Genomic DNA, 21,983 nt, shown 5'->3' with positions numbered 1-21,983 from the left:
CTTGTAAATATGCAGTTATGCTAGTTTCTATTTTATTGGATTTTAAATGTCTATTTTGTATTTCATGACCACTTTCGAACTCCATGAACTCAAAAGTTGAACCAGCTTGACCTAAAATGAGCTAAATGAATGAACAGCTGAGAGTTCACTGAACTCATAAACATAACTAAATACGGAAAAAAAAAAAAAAGCAGATACGCAGAATCCCCTAGAAGCATTGATAGATAGCTAAAACTCCCTAGAGATGCATTATTATGGGACAAATAGATGTAAAATTAAGAAAACATGATTAAAATTTACAAAATGTAACAGAAAAACAAGTCTGTCATTAACCATGTGACTAGTTTATTCAACTCTTTCATTTAAATCAGCTAGTTTTGTACTTTTGCTTAACTCATAAGACGACTTTGAGGTGATTAGCCACTTAAAAGCAGATAACTCACATTTCTAGGGTAGCAGACGGACAGTTCTGTGGAGCTTCATCGTAGCTTGATTTCGGTTTTGAAAATCTCACCTTTGGTATTACGGTTCTCATTGATGTCATGTTCAGTCAGAGCAAGCAGCTGTGCTTGTTTGTTGCTGGGTACAACAAGGTTCTAAATACCCATTACATGGTATCTGACCAGCAACAAATGCCAGATAGACAAAATCAGCAATTAGCTGGTGAATGCATTAACCAGCTAAAGGGGATAGATAGCAGCCCTAGGAACTGGTAGAGGTCAAAACAGAGGCATAAGGAGCACTTAAATTGAACTTAAACTGATCAAATAACCAAAAGCACAATTCAAAACCAATGGTGATGCTGCTATATACTGGATGTGAAAACACGCAACTATTTGCTGGGAAAATAAAAGTAAAAGGTGATTGCCTTATGTCATATGTGTTTAAAGCCTGCTGCTGCGTGAATAAAGAGATGAAAAAAAGATGATATTGAAGGCTTAATGGGTGCTTTGGTGAACATAATAATTTAAATGTTTATTTAGTAAGTATATAAGTTATTTTTATTAATTAATTAAAAGATGTTGTAATCCACATTTGGTCCTGCTTGAAGTCTTCTGGAGACTTCAGTATCTTTAACAGAATCTCATTCATCTTTTAACAAATATAAGACTCTTAAAAATCAAATCTGCTGGAATGCAGTGCTGACAACACAGTGATCAGTAAGAGGTGTTGCTAACATTAGGTAAGCAGGAAGTGATTAGAGCAGACTCTTAGCGCTGCTCATTAATTCTCGGTCCTTGAGTGGAGGACTTTGAACAGCAGGACAGACACAGGAGAACATATTTTTTTTTCTGTGTGTGTGTGTGTGTGTGTGTGTGTGTGTGTGTGTGTGTGTGTGTGTGTGTGTGTGTGTGTGTGTTCAAGCTTCCTGAGCACACAAGACACAACAAATTACAGAGCAAATTAGAAGAGCTGGCTAACTTCGGAATTAAATCAGTGACAACTGTGGCTCCTCCAAAGTCGCTTCGTTGTCAATTAAACGGTGCACCAAATAGCTAATTAGCAAGCAATCAGAGCCTGTATCCAGTGCTGTGTGTGCATGGATTTCATTCACTACCTGCATTGCAAAAGAACAAAGACCTTCTCTGACAATGAACATAACAAGCAAGGCGCTAGACACGCTCTTTTCTTTAAAGCCCTTTCTCAGACATGGAAACACTGCTGCCTCATCAGTCTGTTCAAGTGATGGCATTTTGACATTCAAACATTGGTCGCTTTTACATTAGTGTTCTTCATGGCTTCATTCAGACATACGTGCCACAGTGGCTGATGGCCCCACTGCAATATTTGTCATGCACACAAGATTGGACTTTATAGGTAATAAAAACATATTCTAAATGACCTAAATTTGCTATGTAAGATGATTTGATGACAGCTTATACACTGACTATGTGCATGACAACTAAAAAAAACAAAAGCAGTGTGGCTTGCTGCAAGATTCTGATTATTCCTGTGTCTATGTTGGAGTTAATTTATCGATATATTATGAGCAATTAATGAAATTATCGCTGTTATGTGCGTGCAAATGTGTGTAACACTTGGATCCTCATCTGCTGTTTAATGCTGCAGTGATTTGATAAACTTAGAGGAAGGACTCACAAGAACAATTGGAGGCAACAAGCTAAACGTCAGCACCTGTGACGTTTTGTTAAAACCCAGATTATTTTTATGACTTCCGGATCTCATTAATCTGACACGTCAAAGAATGTCATCATCACAGTATAGCTTTTGGACATTTTAGTTTATAATAGATGTGAACACTGTAGAGCAAAGTAAAAGAGAAAGGTGTTCTGAGATTTGACCACACAAATGGTGTCTTTGGAGCTCTCTCTGACATTTTTAGACCAATACTTAGACCCAAATTGCTTCAGACAACTCTAAGTATGTTCCCAGTACACATCTGTGAGTAATTAGGTGGCATGCAATTCGGGCTTTTTTTTTATATAAAAGCAACTTCATGTGTGATGGGTGATTCCCACATGAAGCTGACACATTCAGATTCCATCAGGTTAATAAAAAGGAGTCCATCTCTCATAGGGATGTTTGTGATTCTATCTGTATGTCAATATTTGTACATTTTGTTTATAGCTGGGACTTCAACACGTTAATTCTGATTAACTACACGGATGCACACTCCAGCCTGGCAGGTGGTAGTAATGAACCTAAAGTCTGTTTGCCAGCCACGTAGAAGATGCACAGGACGCACTGCTGTGGGACACTAGCTGGTGACATGGCAGCGCTTTAGTGTCAGTCCAGTAAAAATATCAGACCAACATGGCAGCTCGGCCGCAAATTTTCTCTTTTATGGCACAAACACTTCAGCAAAAAGTATTTCTGAAAGCATTTCAGGCAATAAATAAGCTGTTCAGTTGCAGAATCGGTCCTTGTTTTAGCCCAACAATGGCTAATTTAGACGTTTAACGAATATTTCGCAATGCGTCAGACCAAATTTGCATAAAGTAGAAGTCTATTTTATGCAAATGAGCTCTGGGGAGACGCACCAGAACACAGTCTGAAACATGGCGCAGTGCAAGCAGCATGCTGTGTGGTGCGTTTCACATAGACAATAAATGGGATGTGAGAAACTGACGATCCTGTGGACACAGTAGCTACGACAGTCCTGGTGACAAACGGTGTAGCAAGCCCACAACAAACCACTTTTCAAGACATTGAAAGTACTTGAGTTTACAAAAAGGCTTGAAATCTTGAATAAAATTGCTAGAATTGCACTTTGAGTTTGTAGTAATCTGTGACTGCAGTAGGCATATGAAAGTTCACGTATATGTCTATTCATTGATTCAGTCATCAACCAAAATTTATTTGAATTGAAAAGCTTATAGTATCAAATATTACTATTTGTCAAAAATGTGACTTTTTGTGATTACAAAGCTTAAAATTAATTAGACTAATTTTCTTTTAATTGCATCCCACCACAATTTTTTTTTTAGTAATACAAGCTCGAAGGATACTGACCTTTGACCTCTGTAATGTTTCACTTTGGCTCATACAATCAAATACTCAGCCTCAGGTTCAGTCTCCATGCTCATCTACAGCACCCTGTGACTAAAGAGCAGGATAAAATGACAGGGTCTGATGGATGTGTTGTCATGCTAACGGCAGATTAATGTTCGTAGGATCAAAAATGGTCGTACATGTGTGTCTGCATGAGTGATAACTATCATTGAAAGACTTAAGAATCTACCTCTACCTACCTCCTGTGCTTTATAACTTCTCCATCTATTGTCTTTGTCTCACATGCACTCCCATTCCCCTTCTTTAACCCACCAACTTTTAAAAAAACTAATTTGCTTTGCCTCTTTGAAGTTGCACTGATATCAACACTGTACAGGGTAGCTGCAGTAATATAAAATGACCTCCCGCTATGTGAGAGACAGAACATTAAGTCCCTTTTCCACCTCACATCATCTCGCCAGCCCTGTTGCTAGGTTTCAGAGCTCTAACTTTGTTTGCCAAGACCACATACAAGCTTCATCTCGGCCCCCACGCCCATCGTTTCCTCTCTGTTCTCTGACCCTCCCCCACTGTTCAGCTGCTTCCCCGATGGCATGCCTCCAGTTTAAGAAGAAAAGTAAAAAAGGCCAAGGCTCAAGTTCAAAGCCATGGCTACATTGACTCCAAAATGCAAGCTTTAGAAGATGAAAACATAAATCAGGCATATTGGTTCATGAAGAAGGCAAATATTCTCTGTATCCACAGAATCTGTGTTTTTGAACATCCATGCTGCTCTGACCTCTGTATTAAAGTGCGCTTCTTCAGAGAGAGACAGGAGAGGAAGTTGTAAAGTGGTTAAGCTGTGAGTATATTTACACATTTTTTCTATGATTTTACGCTTTGAAATTTAATGGTCATGTTAAGTAACTTGTGTGCAGACCTGTCATCTTTACCACCTTTCAATGCATTGAAGCAGTTTTTAAGCATTTTGAGAATGTGATTTACACGACAAGATTGCTAATATGCTTATGTTTGTGCATGAAATATGAAGCTAAAGAGAGAAGCTGGTTACCTTGGCTTAGCACAGAGGCAGAGAATAGGAAGAAAAAGCTACCAGGGCTTTGTGTAAAAGTAAAAAAAAAAATCCTTCTGAGCTTTAAAGGTGCTGACAGGATGTATTTAAACCCAGCTGTTTCCAGTCTTTATATTTAGCCAAGCTAATTGGCTACTGGCTATGGCTTCATATTCAATATACCTCTGAGAAACACACAGGAACATGCTTTTATAACTACCAGGCTTCACTACTGTAATGCTCTGCTTTCTGGTCTACTGAGGAATACAATAAATCAGCTACAGTTCAAAACTCTGCTATTATAGTGCTGGGCAAGACCAAAAAGAATTTCCACTTATTTTAAAGTCCGTACACTAGTTACCTGTTTAAAACTTACAACATGGCCTTGCAGCAAACTTCTTCTCTGAAATACCATTGGTCTACGAGCCAGGAAAAGTTCTCTGATTCTTTTCTGTCCAAAACATTTTGTAATACTGGTTTTAGCCTTAGCAATGAGCTGAAGTTACAGATCTTTTAAAATATAAACTTAAAATCCATTTATTTAAGAGAAAACAAAAACCAAAACAAAACAGCACTTTTCCCTTTTTATTTTACAGATATTATTCCATTTCTATTTCTTTTTATAAATCGCCAATGAAATCCCCAAAGCAGGCTATGAATCTACATACACATGTAAAAATACATTAAAAGTCTTGGACAATACTAACATAGCTGATAGCTATAGACAGCCGTACGGCTTTCATCACTTCTAAAGAAAGCTAAGAGTTTTCTGCCATTTAATAAACATTAAAATACATTTGGAAATTTATTATAATTTTCTAATATTTCCTTTTTATTTAACAAATGAAAGTATTAAAATTTAAGTTTATTTCTAAAAATTAAATGTAATTTTACATTGATTTGTTTATTATATGACATAGCTTGTACAATTACAGAGGTTTTCACAAAAAAATTTGAATATTTTCATCGCTGTTAATTCATTCGTTTATTTCAATGTTTTGCGCATGTAAATAACACTCATAAAACATTAAAAAGCCAAAGGTTTACACAAATTAATTTAAAATAAAAGCTAGAAAATGAATTTTAATTATTCAATTGTTTAATTTAAAAGTAGAATATAATAAAGTATATTATTTTTTTGATTAATGTTTTACTACAATCTTTTAATTTTGTGTAAAATTTCATTATTTTATTTTGATTGATAATCTTCCATTTATTTTTTTATCATCTTAATAATCTTACTTTTGACTACTTTATTCATTGTGTTGTGTATTAGTCTCTAACCTTAACCCTAACCTTAATCATCCTATGTTTTTTTCAGTTGTTAAGCATTTTGAACTGCATTCGATGTTTTTGGAAAGTGTAGTGTCGGTGTTTCCACCAAAGAAAGTTAAAAAAAAAAGTATTTCCATTGCTTTAGGCCTAAAACTGAAACTACTTATTTAACTTTGCTTGAAAACTACAAATAAAAGTTCAACCAAACTGTTAATTATTCAAAAAACAAAACAAAGCAAACAAACAAAAAAAAAACAACTCGTCCTGAGAAATACTGACCAACATTTATACCTTTTAATGGCTTATTTTCTCAGATAACACTGAATTTGCTGAAACAATTTATCTCTCATAGTTGCAGACCAACAGACTAACTGAACAGCTGCAAATGTCATTTAAAACCTCAGTGTTCCTGTAAGCAGGTAAAGAAAGCTTCCACTTCTTTGTTACGGTCTTAGCAAAATAAGTCGATTTGTTTTTTTTAGCATTGCCACGCAGAGAGAACCCAATCCTAAAGCTACAAAAACAATATAATGACTATATAACTTTGACTCTCTAGTGCATGTAAGTCTTGTTCTCAGGCAATTCTTCCACCAACTTCTTTAGCTCGAGCCAACCTTTCCTCTCTGTCTTCAAATTCCCACATTGCACTGCCCACTGGCTTCATAACTCCCTTCTACTTTCTGTCTGCACCCATCCCTTCATGCATTGTTCATCTACACAGTACCTTAAGGGTCAATACATTCTGCTCCTGATCGGAGGGGCCCTTGAATCCACCTACAGGTCAGGGAATGTATACAGCTGCATGACTAAGTCATGCTTTCTCTCTATGTCTCTTTGGGTGGGAGGGAATACCAGCCAGGTGCAGTGCAGTATGTCCTTATGATGCATAAGAGCACACAAGCTGGAGGATTCTCAAGAAAGCACAAAGGCAAGCAGACACTTGAAAAGAAATGGATTAACCTTTTTACATAGGTGAACATCTCTATGTATCGTCCCTCTCTTACCCTTGGGTGCAATTGGCATGGCAGGGATGACACTCGTTGTTGGCCTTGGCATATTTGAAGATGAAACTGTTGGCTCCCTGTAACCCATCGGGGCACTTCTCTACGCAGTTGGGTCCATCTTTGAAGTGGAGGCATTTTACACATTGGTCCGGGCCCTGCGAGGAGAGCAGAACAAGGAAAACAGAGACGAGAGAAGGTGGCGGATAAGGGGTGAATAAAAGAACAAAGAGGTGGAGGGTGCAGGAACAGGATTAGTACAAGGGAAAGTGAGCAGAAAACGGCATGTAGAACAAAGTGATGGGCGAAGAGGTGAAAGGAAACCGGCAGAGAAAAATAAAGTTATGGAAAGTGATAAAGAAAGAGGAAAGAATGGAGATAAAGGGGGGAAAAACGGATGAGCGGACAGAACAGAATTGAACAGAATCAAATCCAAACCTGGCGAATCATAGCAATTTGCTCACGTCCTATCACAGCTAATTTACCTGGCAGGACCCACATGAATTCCATTCAGTGATTTGTAATGTGTTGAGCAAAGCTGCCTAGAGTGTATGCCGCTGCGCCCCTCTGTTAAAATTGGCAAAATACATGAAGAATCAGGTCATGTCAAAGTGCTGCACATCTAATCTGATAGAGGAGATGACAAGAGGTAACAGAGCACGAGCTCAGCTGCAGCAGGATCATGAATAAGAAAGACGGGTAGTGGAGTGTAAGCATGTATGAAAGCAAGAAAAAAACGACTGTACAATGTGTGTATTTGTGTATAAAGTGATGAAGCTGTTGAGGTGTGTGTGTTTGTATGTGTGCATGCTCTAGCTGTTGTCAGGAAGAAGTTGTGCCCTGGGAGTTTTGACACGGTGCTCTGTTGCTAATGACGACCACAGTGACCTGATGGACAGCATCTCACAGTTTGACACATCCAGAGTCATGCCATCAATAAACATTATTCTCATTTTGCATGTTTGTGTGTAAGCATGTGCGTGCCCATTAATGCAGATGCATACAGATGTCTGAACGCATTGGACTATGCCTGTGTATGCCGTATGCATGTTTATTTGTGTGCGAGAGCACCAGAGGATGATTGACTCCGGTGTTATTTACTACTCAGCTGTGACCAGCATCTCAAAGTCACAAGGCTTTATGCATCCTTGAGGAGTTGCTCTCTCATCTCTTCTTCTCTCTCAGTCAGAAAAGGTTCATCATGCAATCATTTGTTCTCACAAAATAAGTCTCGCAGTGCATTAGATATAACTTCCTGTAATGTAACACTGCAAATGTAAAATTAGCCTCTATGTACATATATATTTTGAGCACTAGTGAGTACTACCACGATTGTGTGGGTATGTTTAATTTAAAATAAACGACAGTGCCTGACCTCATCCTGGTAAAGAAATATGCCTGCAAATTCACTGGAGTAGCGAATTAAACTAGGAAACAAAACTCTGACTTTCTGCATAGAGTGGGCATAATAAAGGAAAAACATGTAGTAAATACATAAAACTGGCAACTTAGGCCTCTTATCCACACAAAAACAGTCATTCAAATGCAGATATTTTTTTAAACTCTACTTAATGTGCATCCAATTGAACAGGATCTGAGAAGCTATGATGGCACATCTCCGTTCAGAAACCACAACAACACAAGTTTCTTTACAAGACCAAGACCATTTGGATATAAAAGATGAATGTATCCACGGTTTGTGGATTACTGTTCTAAAGGCACAAGTTCAGCTATAGGCCTTCTCCATTTTGGTCTTTGAAATGAGTGAGGAGTTGATTTGACACTACACATCATTCAATCAAAAGATAGACCTGCTTTAAAACATACCCTGTTTTACGAGCCATTTCACTCTGAATTGTACGAAAATTTACAAAACGAGCATGATGTTGTATTGAAGGAGTCTTGAAACTAGTCTTTGAGACCATAAGCTCATTAGGAATACGTTCACTGAGATAGCAAATCAAGTGAGAAGAAGAGTCATTTTCTCATTAACATCTATTTAATTTAACTTATTTTCACGATCAGAGAAATAGCCCTCTGCTGGTTGTTTTATAGAATGCGGGTTTAAGCCATCTATCTTTTGTACACAGGTTACATTTACAACCTAAACTGCATCGCTGCACCTCTTCCCAGTGTGACTTAACTCACCGCAACTGCAGTTTGAGACTGCAGAATCAATTAAAACGAATGAATGCACTCTTTTGATCGTTGATATAGACTGGTACTGCATGTATATTATAGCGTTTGTAGTCGTTTGTATATTCTTCAGTGCTACTTTGAAAAATGATGTCGATGTAGACAGATTTTTTTTAAATCTTTTTTTAATGGAGTGGGAAAATATCTACCAAGGAAAACTTCTGTATTAGCATGGACAAAGCTTTAGTCAACAAATTCGCAACTTGAGAGCATATATGGAGCTCATGTGTTGCAGACATGGAAAACACAAAGAAACATTGAATGTATGTAAAGCATAATTACAATATCATAGGAGTATTTGTTGCATTTGCCTATCATTGATTATTGGCTTGTTTATGGTCCAATAAATCCCTCTAATGACTTGTAAATATTTTCTTTAAGACTTTCAGCATTTCTTCCTTTGATTGTGTTTTCTTTTCACTATTCTGCATATTCAGAGCCAGATTAGTACGGGGGTGGCTTAATATGATTGTGTTCTTTTTAATTTGAATCTTTTTTATTATTAATATTATTATTCTCAGTGTAAGTAAGTGTAAGTGCTTGGGCATCCGTCTACAACCGAGGTTGCCCATTGTGGTTTTAATCATTTTAGTCATCAATTGAAACACAATTGCAATTTGTGGCAACTCGTAATGGTTTTATAATTAGAGTACAACCTCTTTGTTGTGTGTTTTCAAGATTGCGTTGTGGTTTGTATGTGTATGTTATTGAACCAATCAGATGTAGCGCTCTTAATTTCATTGCATTTTGCACAATACGATGGCAATAAACGCTATTCTACTCTCTCTCGAGGGGTACATTTTAATAAATTCCAAAGAAGCAAAAATACTCAGCAATTTGCAAGCCCATTTGCAAAATAAATACGATTTGTTATTGCAGAAATATATTCTGTCTGCTTTATTATCCCCTTAACCATCCTGCAATCACTGAGGTATTTCTTAAAACTTTTTCTGGGTTTCCCCCAGGTTTGGCAACTATTGGTGTATTGCCAGGATGTATGAAAATAACATCGCTTGGATAGAACCCTCAGAAACATCTAAATGCAGGAACAATATTGAATTAAAACACACACTAAGCCTTAAGATAATGATGTGTTTTAGGTTTTGACAGAAATAGAAAGTTTTGGATTGCCACCAGAACACCTTCCCTGCTTCTTGGCATGAGGGTATGGATTTAATTCTTTTAAAGTTCCTTATTTGGAGCTTTCACTTTATTGTGGGAAGATCTGGAAGGAAATATTGTTCATTTTAATCCTCTACATGTTTTTGACAGCTTTAGTTACTTTACAGTTATTTTACACAGTGGTTAATATAAGATACTGAATACTCCTTCCACCAGTGGCTCCAGCATTATAATGCGAATGCTGCTGCTGCTGCTGCCTGGTATGAGCAGATGTGTTTCTACATTACATGTGTTGGTGAATGTATGATTTATGTGTGCAAGTGTGTCCAGATGTGCATCCTCTCTACTGACATTTTAAAGAGAAAAGCTAACATTTTGGAGAGTCACGGTGTGTTCACATGGGCGACTCCAAAAGTGACTTTATGGGAAGGTCAGAAACTAATCTCATTTTGCTTTTGAGTGTGTGTACGTGTGCTTGCCAAAAGCATGTCTCCTATAGCAGACACAGTAGTTTATCATCCCTCCCATTAACCTACTATTCACCTTTGCAAACAGCACTTATATCTACTGAATCCTGCGTGCAAAACAGATAGACTCCCACAAAAATAAATTGGAAATCCACTTTAACACGTAAAGAGATATGAAGCTATCTCGCGCAGAAAAAAAATGAGGCAAGTGGTCGAAATCTTGAAGCAAAAAGTCTGTTTTTGAAAAATGTGTTGCTAAGTGAAAACAAAGTCAAGAATAAAGGTGTTTGAAGTGGAATTAGGAGGGCTCTTACCTGGCCAAGACAAGTCATACTGTTTCCATCCATCTTCTCACACTGGCTATCACACTCAAGGCACATAGATCCGTTGGCAAATTCACGCACTTCCCTGATGGAGATGGGAGAATCAAAACAGAGATGCATGTATTATAGATTTGAGACTGTGCCCATGTTAAAATATTGATTAAGAGTATGCTATAAGAACATTCTGAATTACTCTATGTGCATATAAACACAAGCTGTACATAGGAGACATTCCAACATGCAATGCAGTATCATCATTTACTCTGGCTATCTCCAAGATTCCTACTTTCCACTGCCTGCTGGAGTGCCCTCTGGTAGAGGGGTATGCAGGGGGGAGTGAGCTGCCAAAAAATATTTTATCGAATTAAAGGCTTAGTGTGGTCAATATGCTTACAAAGAAGATTCACGAATAATGAACAGCTCCTTTTAAATCACAGGGCAACATGAGAAGAAGGAGGAGCTGAAATGAAGTTTGAATAGGTAGAAAGTGGAGACAAGAGAAAGAACGAGGTTTAAAAAAAACATGCCTAAAAGAAAAAGACAAGAGTGACAAAAGGTGAGTCAATTGCATTCTCTTTTCATCCTATTATGAAGAATTATTGGAGGTTCTGCAACTGCTAGGAGTTCTACCAGACCCTTTATTCAGGCAGTTAAAGCAATGCATGTTCAGTTTATATTGGGTTTGTTTTTTCACTTAGACTTCTGAAGGAAGAATAAGTAAACAATAGAGCTCGATATTGGGTTTATACACTGCAATTACACTGGCAGGAGTTACACACTGCCTCAGGCCATATTGTTGAATCCTTATATGTGTATATGGGTGTGTCTCTGTGTGTGTGTGTGTGTGTGTGTGTGTGTGTGTGTGTGTGTGTGTGTGTGTGTGTGCATAGCCACTCGATCTATAAATTTCTGTCTTGTTTGTGTCCGAATCAGCGTATTATCCTCACTTTTGAAGTGAAGGCGTCTCTGGCGGGCAGAGGCTGGCTGCTGTCAATAACAACCGCTGCCGATCAAAAACACTTTTCACATCAGAGGGATCGATCAGCCAATGCAGAGGACAGACACCCTCAGAGGAGGATTCACACAGTTACAAACAAACTTCTTTCTCACAGTGGTGGGATAATGAGAGTGACTCACTGTGTTTTGTCTGGATTTGCATGTAATGCTACTGGGGTGGAATAAGAGTCAACAGATTCCTCCTTGTAAGCTTTTTTTTTTTCCCCATGATCTGGCGCTGAGAAGTTTAGATCTCCTGCGGGTATGTGTGTTTTATGCATTTTCATGTGGGGAATATTCAGTGAAAATCTTTTTGACTTGGCTGCTTTAAAAGCTATGTAAAAAGAAAAGAGACATTCAGAAACTGCAGAGTTCAACTGTATCACATTAAAGGGCAATAAAAAGGAAGATAAAATCCTAGATTTGCTTTCTGCTGAGCCCCAATGTCAGGGCATTTTTTCTTTCAATGGTCCTATTGGTTTGCTGCGATCACAGCGGTTTGTCTCAAACAGCCAGAAATACAGTCCATACAGGCTGTCATTTTATTAATGAGGTTTCAAAGGAAATTCCCACTGCTCTTTTTGCATTTCTCCCTCATCTTTCTTTCCCTTGTTCCAAAATAAATTAGATTTCTCTCCTGGAAGCTCTGTCCAGGGGAATCCTTTAGAAAAAGGCCCAGGCAGTAGAGAGATAGCTCTTTTGTTGGCTGAGGAATAAATAAAAGATACATAGAGGAGACTGGGCGAGAGACAAAGACCTCTGCAGCGGTGCTCTCTGGGGTCATTTCCATTCTGTCAAAGCCGTTCCTCCTGATTGGCCCCCTTCACGGCTGGAAGTGTGCACCAAAGCCCCATGAGGGATGGCCTGATGGGGGATTAGCCCTGTTTTAGCAGGAATTTAAGCAAGACTGTGGCCACCGTTCAGACCTCAAAACATCCAGCAAAGCCAGCGCGTGGTCAAACCACCAGAGCAACTTTTTTAATTAAACACTTTCAACGCCTCCCTAACTCTCCCCTCCCTCCTCCCCCTAACCTCAGTGGACGCCATCTCAGTTATTCCCCCCTCTTGCACTCCTTTGCTCTTCCTTTGTTTTATTCAACAGATGTATAAACCAAAGGGAATTAGTGCCTTTCCTCATTAGGAATGGAGACGTAGAGCAAGAGCAAACTGAGGAATCTTAAGGTTTAAAATCACAATCTGAAAACATTTTAATGAGCCAACACTAAATTCTGCAGAGACATACAGTTCAATAGCTTCAGAACAAAGTAAGATATTAGGCAAATCTATGCAGCAGATGATGTAAACCCATATGCTGTAACTACACCTAAGATAGCCCTAATGGCTATACATTTTTGTACAAATGCCTTGAACACAGTACAGCTAAAGTGATGTTTCAGCATATAACATTGCTGTCTGTATATGAGGTGGGATCAAAAAGTTCAAAACGTGTTTCCCTTGAGCACAGACGAAGCCATTCATACGTAGCACATGCAAACAGTAACTCCTGTGAGTCAGGATTTTGGTTTTACATCCGAACCCATGTAAGGCACATTTTTGTGACCAATTGGAGGTGCACATTTGAATCTTGAGGGTCATTAATGGTGAAAGAAGTAAAGTCTAGGGCGACATTGCAAAACCAAACAGCAGTATTTGTCGTAGAAGAAACCTAAAGTTTCTAAGGCCAAAAAAGCACATCAAGAGTAAGCTTGGTATTTCCTTTAACATTCAGGGGGCTGTGCACTGTAAATTCGTCTGAAAGTCAGACTGTCAAACTCAGACTGTAAGAATATTCCAGTGTTAGCTTGGAAAATCCAAAGTGAATCTCCATGTACTCTCCTATCTCCATGTTAGGAGATAGAGGAGAATCAGTTTGGCATTGGGCGAATTGAATGCGTTTCCCTCCCGGAAAAGTTTGGTACGACCAATCATAGCACGGGAGGCGGGAGTTAATACTGCGTCATCTTCAGCGTCTCGAAGATTATGCTGGAGGAGGGGGGGGCAAAGCAAATCTTTTTGAGGTCTCTTGGCGTTTTGGATGGCGTTAGTCGTTGCCTCTTTTCACTTGACGTTTCCGACGATGAGGAGGCAGTGGATGGCTCGTTACTTTCGGCTTCTTGCCATTGTTTGTACAGAGGAAAATCCCGTTCCAAACGTGTGAGTAAATTTAAGCAACTTTTACACATACGCACCGACTTGGTTTGGCTCCAATTTAAAGTTATTCCTAACACCGCTAATCGTTCAGAAAGAGTCTTTTGTTGCGTAGCCTTTTCAAAAATAAGTGTTGTACTTGAGACTACCCTATGTATTCGCAGATTTTTGTGACAAAAACGGCAGTAATCATTCACCGCGACGCTTTCACGGCTGCATGCCATTGTTGTTTGGACTACATGGACTTCAAGGTCGATTTGTTTGTGCGTCACATCCGTGTTACGCTGATTGGTTCTTTCTTGTTCAAGCTGCATTCGTTAGCCCCTCCTTTTTGAAATCATCTTTTATCATCACAATGCCAGACTGCCTTTATTTGTATTTATATTAATACATACAGTGCCTTGTGAAAGTATTCGGCCTCCTTGAACTTTTCAACCTTTCGCCACATTTCAGGCTTCAAACATAAAGACATAAAATTTTAATTTTTTGTCAAGAATCAACAACAAGTGGGACACAATCGTGAAGTAGAACGAAATTTATTGGATATTTTAAACTTTTTTAACAAATAAAAACCTGAAAAGTGGGGTGTGCAATATTATTCGGCCCCCTTGCATTAATACTTTGTAGCGCCACCTTTTGCTGCAATTACAGCTGCAAGTCGCTTGGGGTATGTCTCTATCAGTTTTGCACATCGAGAGATTGAAATTCTGGCCCATTCTTCCTTGCAAAACAGCTCGAGCTCAGTGAGGTTGGGTGGAGAGCGTTTGTGAACAGCAGTCTTCAGCTCTGCCCACAGATTCTTGATTGGATTCAGGTCTGGACTTTGACTTGGTCATTCTAACACCTGGATACGTTTATTTGTCAACCATTCCATTATAGATTTGGCTTTATGTTTTGGATCATTGTCCTGTTGGAAGATAAATCTCCGTCCCAGTCTCAGGTCTTTTGCAGACTCCAACAGGTTTTCTTCCAGAATGGTCCTGTATTTGGCTCCATTCATCTTCCCATCAATTTTAACCATCTTCCCTGTCCCTGCTGAAGAAAAGCAGGCCCAAACCATGAGGCTGCCACCACCATGTTTGACAGTGGGGATGGTGTGTTCAGGGTGATGAGCTGTGTTGCTTTTACGCCAAACATATGGTTTTGCATTGTGGCCAAAAAGTTCGATTTTGGTTTCATCTGACCAGAGCACCTTCTTCCACATGTTTGGTGTGTCTCCCAGGTGGCTTGTGGCAAACTTCAAACGAGACTTTTTATGGATATCTTTGAGAAATGGCTTTCTTCTTGCCACTCTTCCATAAAGGCCAGATTTGTGCAGTGTACGACTGATTGTTGTCCTATGGACAGACTCTCCCACCTCAGCTGTAGATCTCCGCAGTTCATCCAGAGTGATCATGGGCCTCTTGGCTGCATCTCTGATCAGTCTTCTCCTTGTTCCAGGTGAAAGTTTAGAGGGACGGCCGGGTCTTGGTAGATTTGCAGTGGTCTGATACTCCTTCCATTTCAATATGATTGCTTGCACAGTGCTCCTTGAGATGTTTAAAGCTTGGGAAATCTTTTTGTATCCAAATCCGGCTTTAAACTTCTCCACAACAGTATCTGGGACCTGCCTGGTGTGTTCCTTGGTCTTCATGATGCTCTCTGCACTTTAAACAGAACCCTGAGACTATCACAGAGCAGGTGCATTTATACGGAGACTTGATTACACACAGGTGGATTCTATTTATCATCATCAGTCATTTAGGACAACATTTGATCATTCAGAGATCCTCACTGAACTTCTGGAGTGAGTTTGCTGCACTGAAAGTAAAGGGGCCGAATAATATTGAACACCCCACTTTTCAGGTTTTTATTTGTTAAAAAAGTTTAAAATATCCAATAAATTTCATTCCACTTCACGATTGTGTCCCAATTGTTGTTGATTCTTGACAAAAAATTTACATTTTATATCTTTATGTTTGAAGCCTGAATTGTGGCGAAAGGTTGAAAAGTTCAAGGGGGCCGAATACTTTCACAAGGCACTGTAAATAAAGTCAGTCTGGATTTTCCAGGCAATTCCAGTGTAACACTCTGAGACATTCAAGAGCAAACATTCTTGGTAGATTTTAGCAATTTCCTCCCATTTCCCAAAATTAACTTCAAGCTACGTATACGGATACGTATAGCGGAGGACTTTCAGGGAGATTTCCAACCATTGCAGGAGCACTATGAGCTGTGTATCACTGCTCAAGGAGACTACTTCAAAGGTGATAGTGGCCAAATTCAAATCAGGCACAAGTTTAAAAAGAAAAAAATAAACAAATTGTGTATTAAAAAGTGATTCCGAAGATTTAACATTTAATGCATGAAGGCTAAAAAGCTTGACAGTATTTTGTTCGTTAGAGAATTAAAGTGAAAATAGCATGCAGCACATAGTGATTCATCAAGTACATGACCCCATAGGTGATAGAAAAGGTACGAAGCTACTGTTTACTGTGCGTACAAACTTATTACAAAGTGAAGAAGTACTGTTGCTGCTGTTGCTTTAGCATCTTAAAATTGTTTAGATTTAAACAAATCAGGCACAAGTTTCGAGTGTTATGAACAAATGCTTTTAGCAATTGCAGCAATGACAATATGCAAATAATACAATATTGCAGGTAGGTTGATCATAGGCATTCTGCAAATAAGTAACCACCCATTTTCTCCAGTTCAAATGAAATTATTTATTTGAATCTAAAGTATCATCTTGAACACATGGCTCACTGAATCAAGAAATAATGAAGAACAACAGTAATGTCTTTTAATAATTTTTGGGCAAATCACTGAATTGATTTCAGGCACATTCGGACAGTTTTTTGACTTTTAACTTTTTTGTCCTGTAGAAAATATGTGCTAACCGCTTCTCTAATTGCACCACATTTCTGCACTTTGCAGTGAATTACACACAGGGACGGAAATACTTTAGAATAAAAAATTGAAGGACAAAATTGAGCCATCTGGGTTGGAGCTGATTTTTTAGTCTTGTGAAACTGCTGAAACAGTCTCTGTCTATACTAGATTAGGGTGATGCCATATTTAGACATTCAGCAGCGACCACTCCTAAATCCTGACAAAGTTTATTATTTCATTACTAGTAGTAGTTATTGCACCATTCAGTCAAAGAGCTGGCTCACACTCTCTTTCTGACTGAGCACTGGCACTGTATATTTCTATTTATAAGGCCGTAAGTGATGGAATACCATTGTTTAACAGTGTTTCAAGGTTAGTTTAGAGGTCCCAATGCTGGTCTATCATACTATTTCTAAGTTATTCAATGATCCTTTTTAGCTTTGGACTCAATTTCATGACACACTATCAGTTTTATCCTGTGGTTCAAAGGTCAAACCAACAAAAGAAGCTGTAGGCTTAATGCCGATTTAACGCTTTATTACCTATCAGCTCAAAGATAAGTCAAGTCAAAATTTTGCTGTTGTATTTTGAAAAGAATAGGCTTGTTCTGAATCGAAACAATTCTAAGATGCTAAAGCAACAGCAGCAACACAGTACTTCTTCACTTTGTAATAAGTTTGTACGCACAGTAAACAGTAGCTTCGTACCTTTTCTATCACCTATGGGGTCATGTACTTGATGAGTCACTATGTGCTGCATGCTATTTTCACTTTAATTCTCTAATGAACAAAATACTTTCAAGCTTTTAGCCTTCATGCATTAAATGTTAAATCTTCTGAATCACTTTTTAATACACTTTTTTCTTCTTTTTACGTCTGGCTTTATTCTCATGAAAGTAGCATCTATTCTCACAATAAACTCTCTAAAGACAAAGGGAACAAGTCAGCAAACACCAGCAACAGTATTCCTCAAGTGTAATCACTGTTGCAGGGTGAATTGTCATTGGTTTGAGTGAAACAGAAAGTGTAAAGTAGTAGTCACCAAGGGAAAGATGTACAGATTATTCAAGGTAAAGCTTCTCTTTACTTGTCAAATATACATTTTTGAAGCATGGTTGCTTGGCAGGTTCTTAAAGCAGGCAAACCTTCAGGTTGTGGAGGATTTTATACCACAGTTCACAGGCCAGTGACACAAAGTAAGAAGTACGGTCTGTCGAATGTTACTTACAATGCATCACTGTGCCTGACTGTATTTACAGTATTGGAAACAAGTGGGCTTCAGCAGCTCCCTGCCACGCGCCTTTTCCCTCGTCTTCTTCAAAGCCCTCGCTATGAGCTGTTTTTCCCGGCAAACTTCAAAGTCTCCCTCCCACAAACGGCGCCGGAAAGGACCAGCAACAAGTCAACATGACCGAGGGTTGCTCACTCTCGCACACCCCTCTCTTGCACACACACACACACACAAGCACTCTCCTCCTCGTCCCCCTGGGGAAACACGAGCGAGACATCACTGCTTGCAAGAGAGTCATGTTGATCTTGTTGCAGATGCTGCCGGTACAGTCTTATTTTAGATAGGTGTTGTGATTCAGAACATCTCTTCGTTCATTCAAGAGTAGCAAGAAAAGGCTGGAAACTGCATCTACAAAGGAGTGTTTCTTCCCAGGTGAGTTGGCGGTGATCTTTTTGATGTGTCTCTTGGCAGCATAGAGCAGTGACCTGAATGCAATTATTCACACAGAAAAACTGAACATCAGTCAGTCTTTGTGTCAAATGTCAGCCATTTTCCAGCTCAGTGCAGTAAACACTTACACCTCTCTGCCCAAATGGGCAATTCAACAATATATTTAATTTGATTTTGGACAATGGATGTAACGCGCAGCCAAATGTTCTTTTGACTGGTCGCACTGTGCAATTCCTTATTGGATCATCTCATTACATTCATGCCAATCGGCAATTACACTCTCCTCCTCCTGAGCCCTTGAGGATGTTTTGACTTCATTCTCATGAATTAAAGCTGTTTAAATTGATTTTATTTCCTCTGCTCATCACGTATTGCTGTTTGCTGGGGAATTAATGCAGCTTCCTGAAACTGTAATGATCTGGCATTCAGGAAAATGCTCGTTTTTTACAATTTGACAGATTTGCGTCAGAGGTATGATTAGACACTTGTAAGACATGAGGTCAGAAGGAATCAAAAAAGAAAGTGATTTTTGTTTGATTTTTTTGTGTGAATGGACTACTCACCCATCAAAGAGGTTGCAGGACTCGACACAGGTGCGACCTCGTCTGAAAAATCGGCAGGAGAGACACTGGTCCGGCCCTGGGCCCCAGCACCCATCGTCTGAACACATCCGATCACATATCATTCGCTGCTGAGCTGTAAAGAGAAAGGCAAACGCGTAAATACATCGTTTGCATCTACACATGTAGACACACACTCCTGAAGCCCACACACATACAATGCAATTCAAGCTTAGTGGAAACATGATATAAATATCGATGAAAAATATCATAATCTTATAATGGCAAATTATGAGCAACTTCATCCCTTTGAAAATCCTAAATCTATGAGTGATGTGCAAAAAAATATCACCAAAGTTGGGACCATTTGCCATAGCGACAAACAGAGAGTTGCTGTATTTTCAACTTCCTTGATCTAATCATGTGTCACTTTTGATTTTGATGGGGGGAAAAAAATAACCAAATCCAAACTAAAAATTGAGTTCATTAAAACCACCTGATTGCATTTTAAACATTTCCCAAAAGCAAATCAATTGCACTAACCAGATTCTGCAAAAAAAAATATATATAAAAAAAATCTATCTGTGCAACTGGGAAGTCACTAGCGATTCATTTTCACCAAAAGTCACACAGCAAAAATTTAGAGACTTTTCAGTGGAACTGTGCTGAACAGCAAGCTGTGTTCACACAAATAAGAGACAATAATGGGAACAAATCAAAAATGTCAGTGGGGAATAACAACATAATATACTCAATTTTTTCCCCCAGTACTAATAACACCTGTGGGGCCTTAGACTTGTTCTACATATTGAGTCCACTTTATTTCAGTTTTGGTAAAATTAACAAAAAATTCAATTTTTTTTTCTCATTTTATCGATTATGATATCCTGGAGAAAAAGACATCTGAGCCCTTTCTACTTGTAGCAATGTTTGTGCCGTTTCCATGTATGTGCAAGACTTATTGTGAGTGAGCTAAAAAGTAACAGTAGCAAAAAATGCCCAGACACAGGGGTTCAGAAGGTTCATTTATAGATTTGAAGTGTATTTACGAGTGTTTGTGCTCACGTGTTGCAATCTGTGTCATTCTGTATTCATGCCTGGGAGAGGAGTTAGTGCTGGCTGCGTATCCCTGCACATTTCTGCTCATTTGTGTGTGGGTGTATGTGTGCAGGTCTCATCTGTGTGAGTAAACATTGGTATTCCCCAGACCTCTACATTTAAAGAACATCCCAACCATAACCCTGAGCCCTGTTTCCCCCTCTAGTTGAACCCCAGCAATCAATGCTGTTTATCAGCCTCGATGTCCCCTCCATCCAGTGAGCCACACACATTCCCCCGCTAGTGTCGCTCGGTGGGGGTCGAACCCTTTGTCAACAACAGAGCGGCCAATGGCAGATGGTGGGTCGAGCCTAATGAAGAGGCCGGTGTAAGGTCCCCGTCGATCGAAATCCTCCACACACGCTGCACTCATTAACTGACTAATGATATCAACCACAGCATGGCAGAGCAAAGAAAAACGACCAAGTCATGTCATCTCTGCCACCATTATCTTTACTGGCAAACACACCTGACATGTCATGAAAGGGTTACAAATGTTACAAATAAGATCAGCAGCATGGGCACTGATGATTAATAAGACCAATATTTTTTTTTTTTTATCAGAGTACCCTCGTTCCTTCAGGTCTCCGCTTCCCTGTGACTAGCAGTGAGTTGAACCCACCTCACTGCATGACGCATTAAGTGTCACAGGGAGCTGAATAAGGGCTTTCATGGCCAAGTAGTGAGAGACGCCCGTCGTGCTGTTGCCTTGGAAACAGCTATGTCAACGGGTAAGGCTGGGGTGGAGCTGGGAGTTACAGAGATGTGTGGGGAAATCAAAGTTTGGAATTAATTAGAGTGTAAATGAGAGAAAAAATAAGAACAGGAGTGCTTCGTCGGTGTTTGGTTACTCTGTGTGTGTGTGTGTGTGTGTGTTGAGACAAAACATTGTGTGTATGTGCATCAGTGTGTGTGAAAGTTTCTTCCAGCACTTAAGGCTGCATGATTTTACCATAACCGGCAGAACAAAATCCAAGCAGATTTTTACAAGGCAGCCTAACACAAACGTTCCCCGTATGAGCCAGTGTAAACACTACTAGAAGCTGTTTTTAAGGTAATTTATCTGCCTTTACTTCCAAGCCCATACATGTTGTATTTTATTTTTATCAGAACAATCGAGACTATCCAGATCTTCCATCATTTTTTGTTATGATCCTACATGCAGAATCTTTACATCGGCATTTGCTTTATTATCAAAGAAAACATACATTTGCATTCTGAAATTGTAATGTTTTTACATGTATCTTACTATAAAATGCTCTCTGTAGAGACATCTTATTATAATTGGGTGGGGAACATTGCAACCTGGCAATATCAGAACTATGATGGGAGAAAAGTGAAAAAAAGTGCTTAGTTACTAATGGGTAAACTAAATGTGATTATTTTAAGCACTTTAGTGTTCACATAGAGTAGCTTACTTGCAAAAATGCCAAATCAGGCATACGTTATCTCGAAGTTGTATTGCTCTTTTGGGCATTGTGAAACAACTAGTATTACTGGAAAGAGTAGGTTCTGCAGTTATGATATAAAATGAATGGAGCTTCTTGACTTACTCAACTGAGATGCTGCAGTGTGAAGATTGGTAAGGAAATGAGTACATATATTACTTTGCAGAAGAAGATTTGGAAGAATTTGGATGCAAAGTGCATTCGTTGGGCTCAAAGGATTAAGCTCAAAATCAGCTGCTTTCAGTAAAGTGCGCTTCAATTAAATATGTATTT

At 39.0% G+C, this 21,983-nt stretch overlaps 1 protein-coding gene across 1 annotated transcript in view; it reads right to left on the bottom strand.

Moving 5' to 3' along the window:
- Positions 1-21,983, bottom strand: part of LOC110952854 (receptor tyrosine-protein kinase erbB-4-like) — a 338,821-nt gene that overhangs the window by 68,746 nt on the left and 248,092 nt on the right. The window contains 3 exon segments of the mRNA XM_051941926.1: positions 6,805-6,959; positions 10,901-10,994; positions 19,168-19,300. Of these exon segments, the coding sequence (XP_051797886.1) occupies positions 6,805-6,959; positions 10,901-10,994; positions 19,168-19,300 (382 nt within the window).

Source organism: Acanthochromis polyacanthus, chromosome 22 (assembly GCF_021347895.1).
Source record: "Acanthochromis polyacanthus isolate Apoly-LR-REF ecotype Palm Island chromosome 22, KAUST_Apoly_ChrSc, whole genome shotgun sequence".
Classification (NCBI taxonomy): domain Eukaryota; kingdom Metazoa; phylum Chordata; class Actinopteri; family Pomacentridae; genus Acanthochromis; species Acanthochromis polyacanthus.
This window is presented reverse-complemented; position numbering and strand designations above follow the sequence as displayed.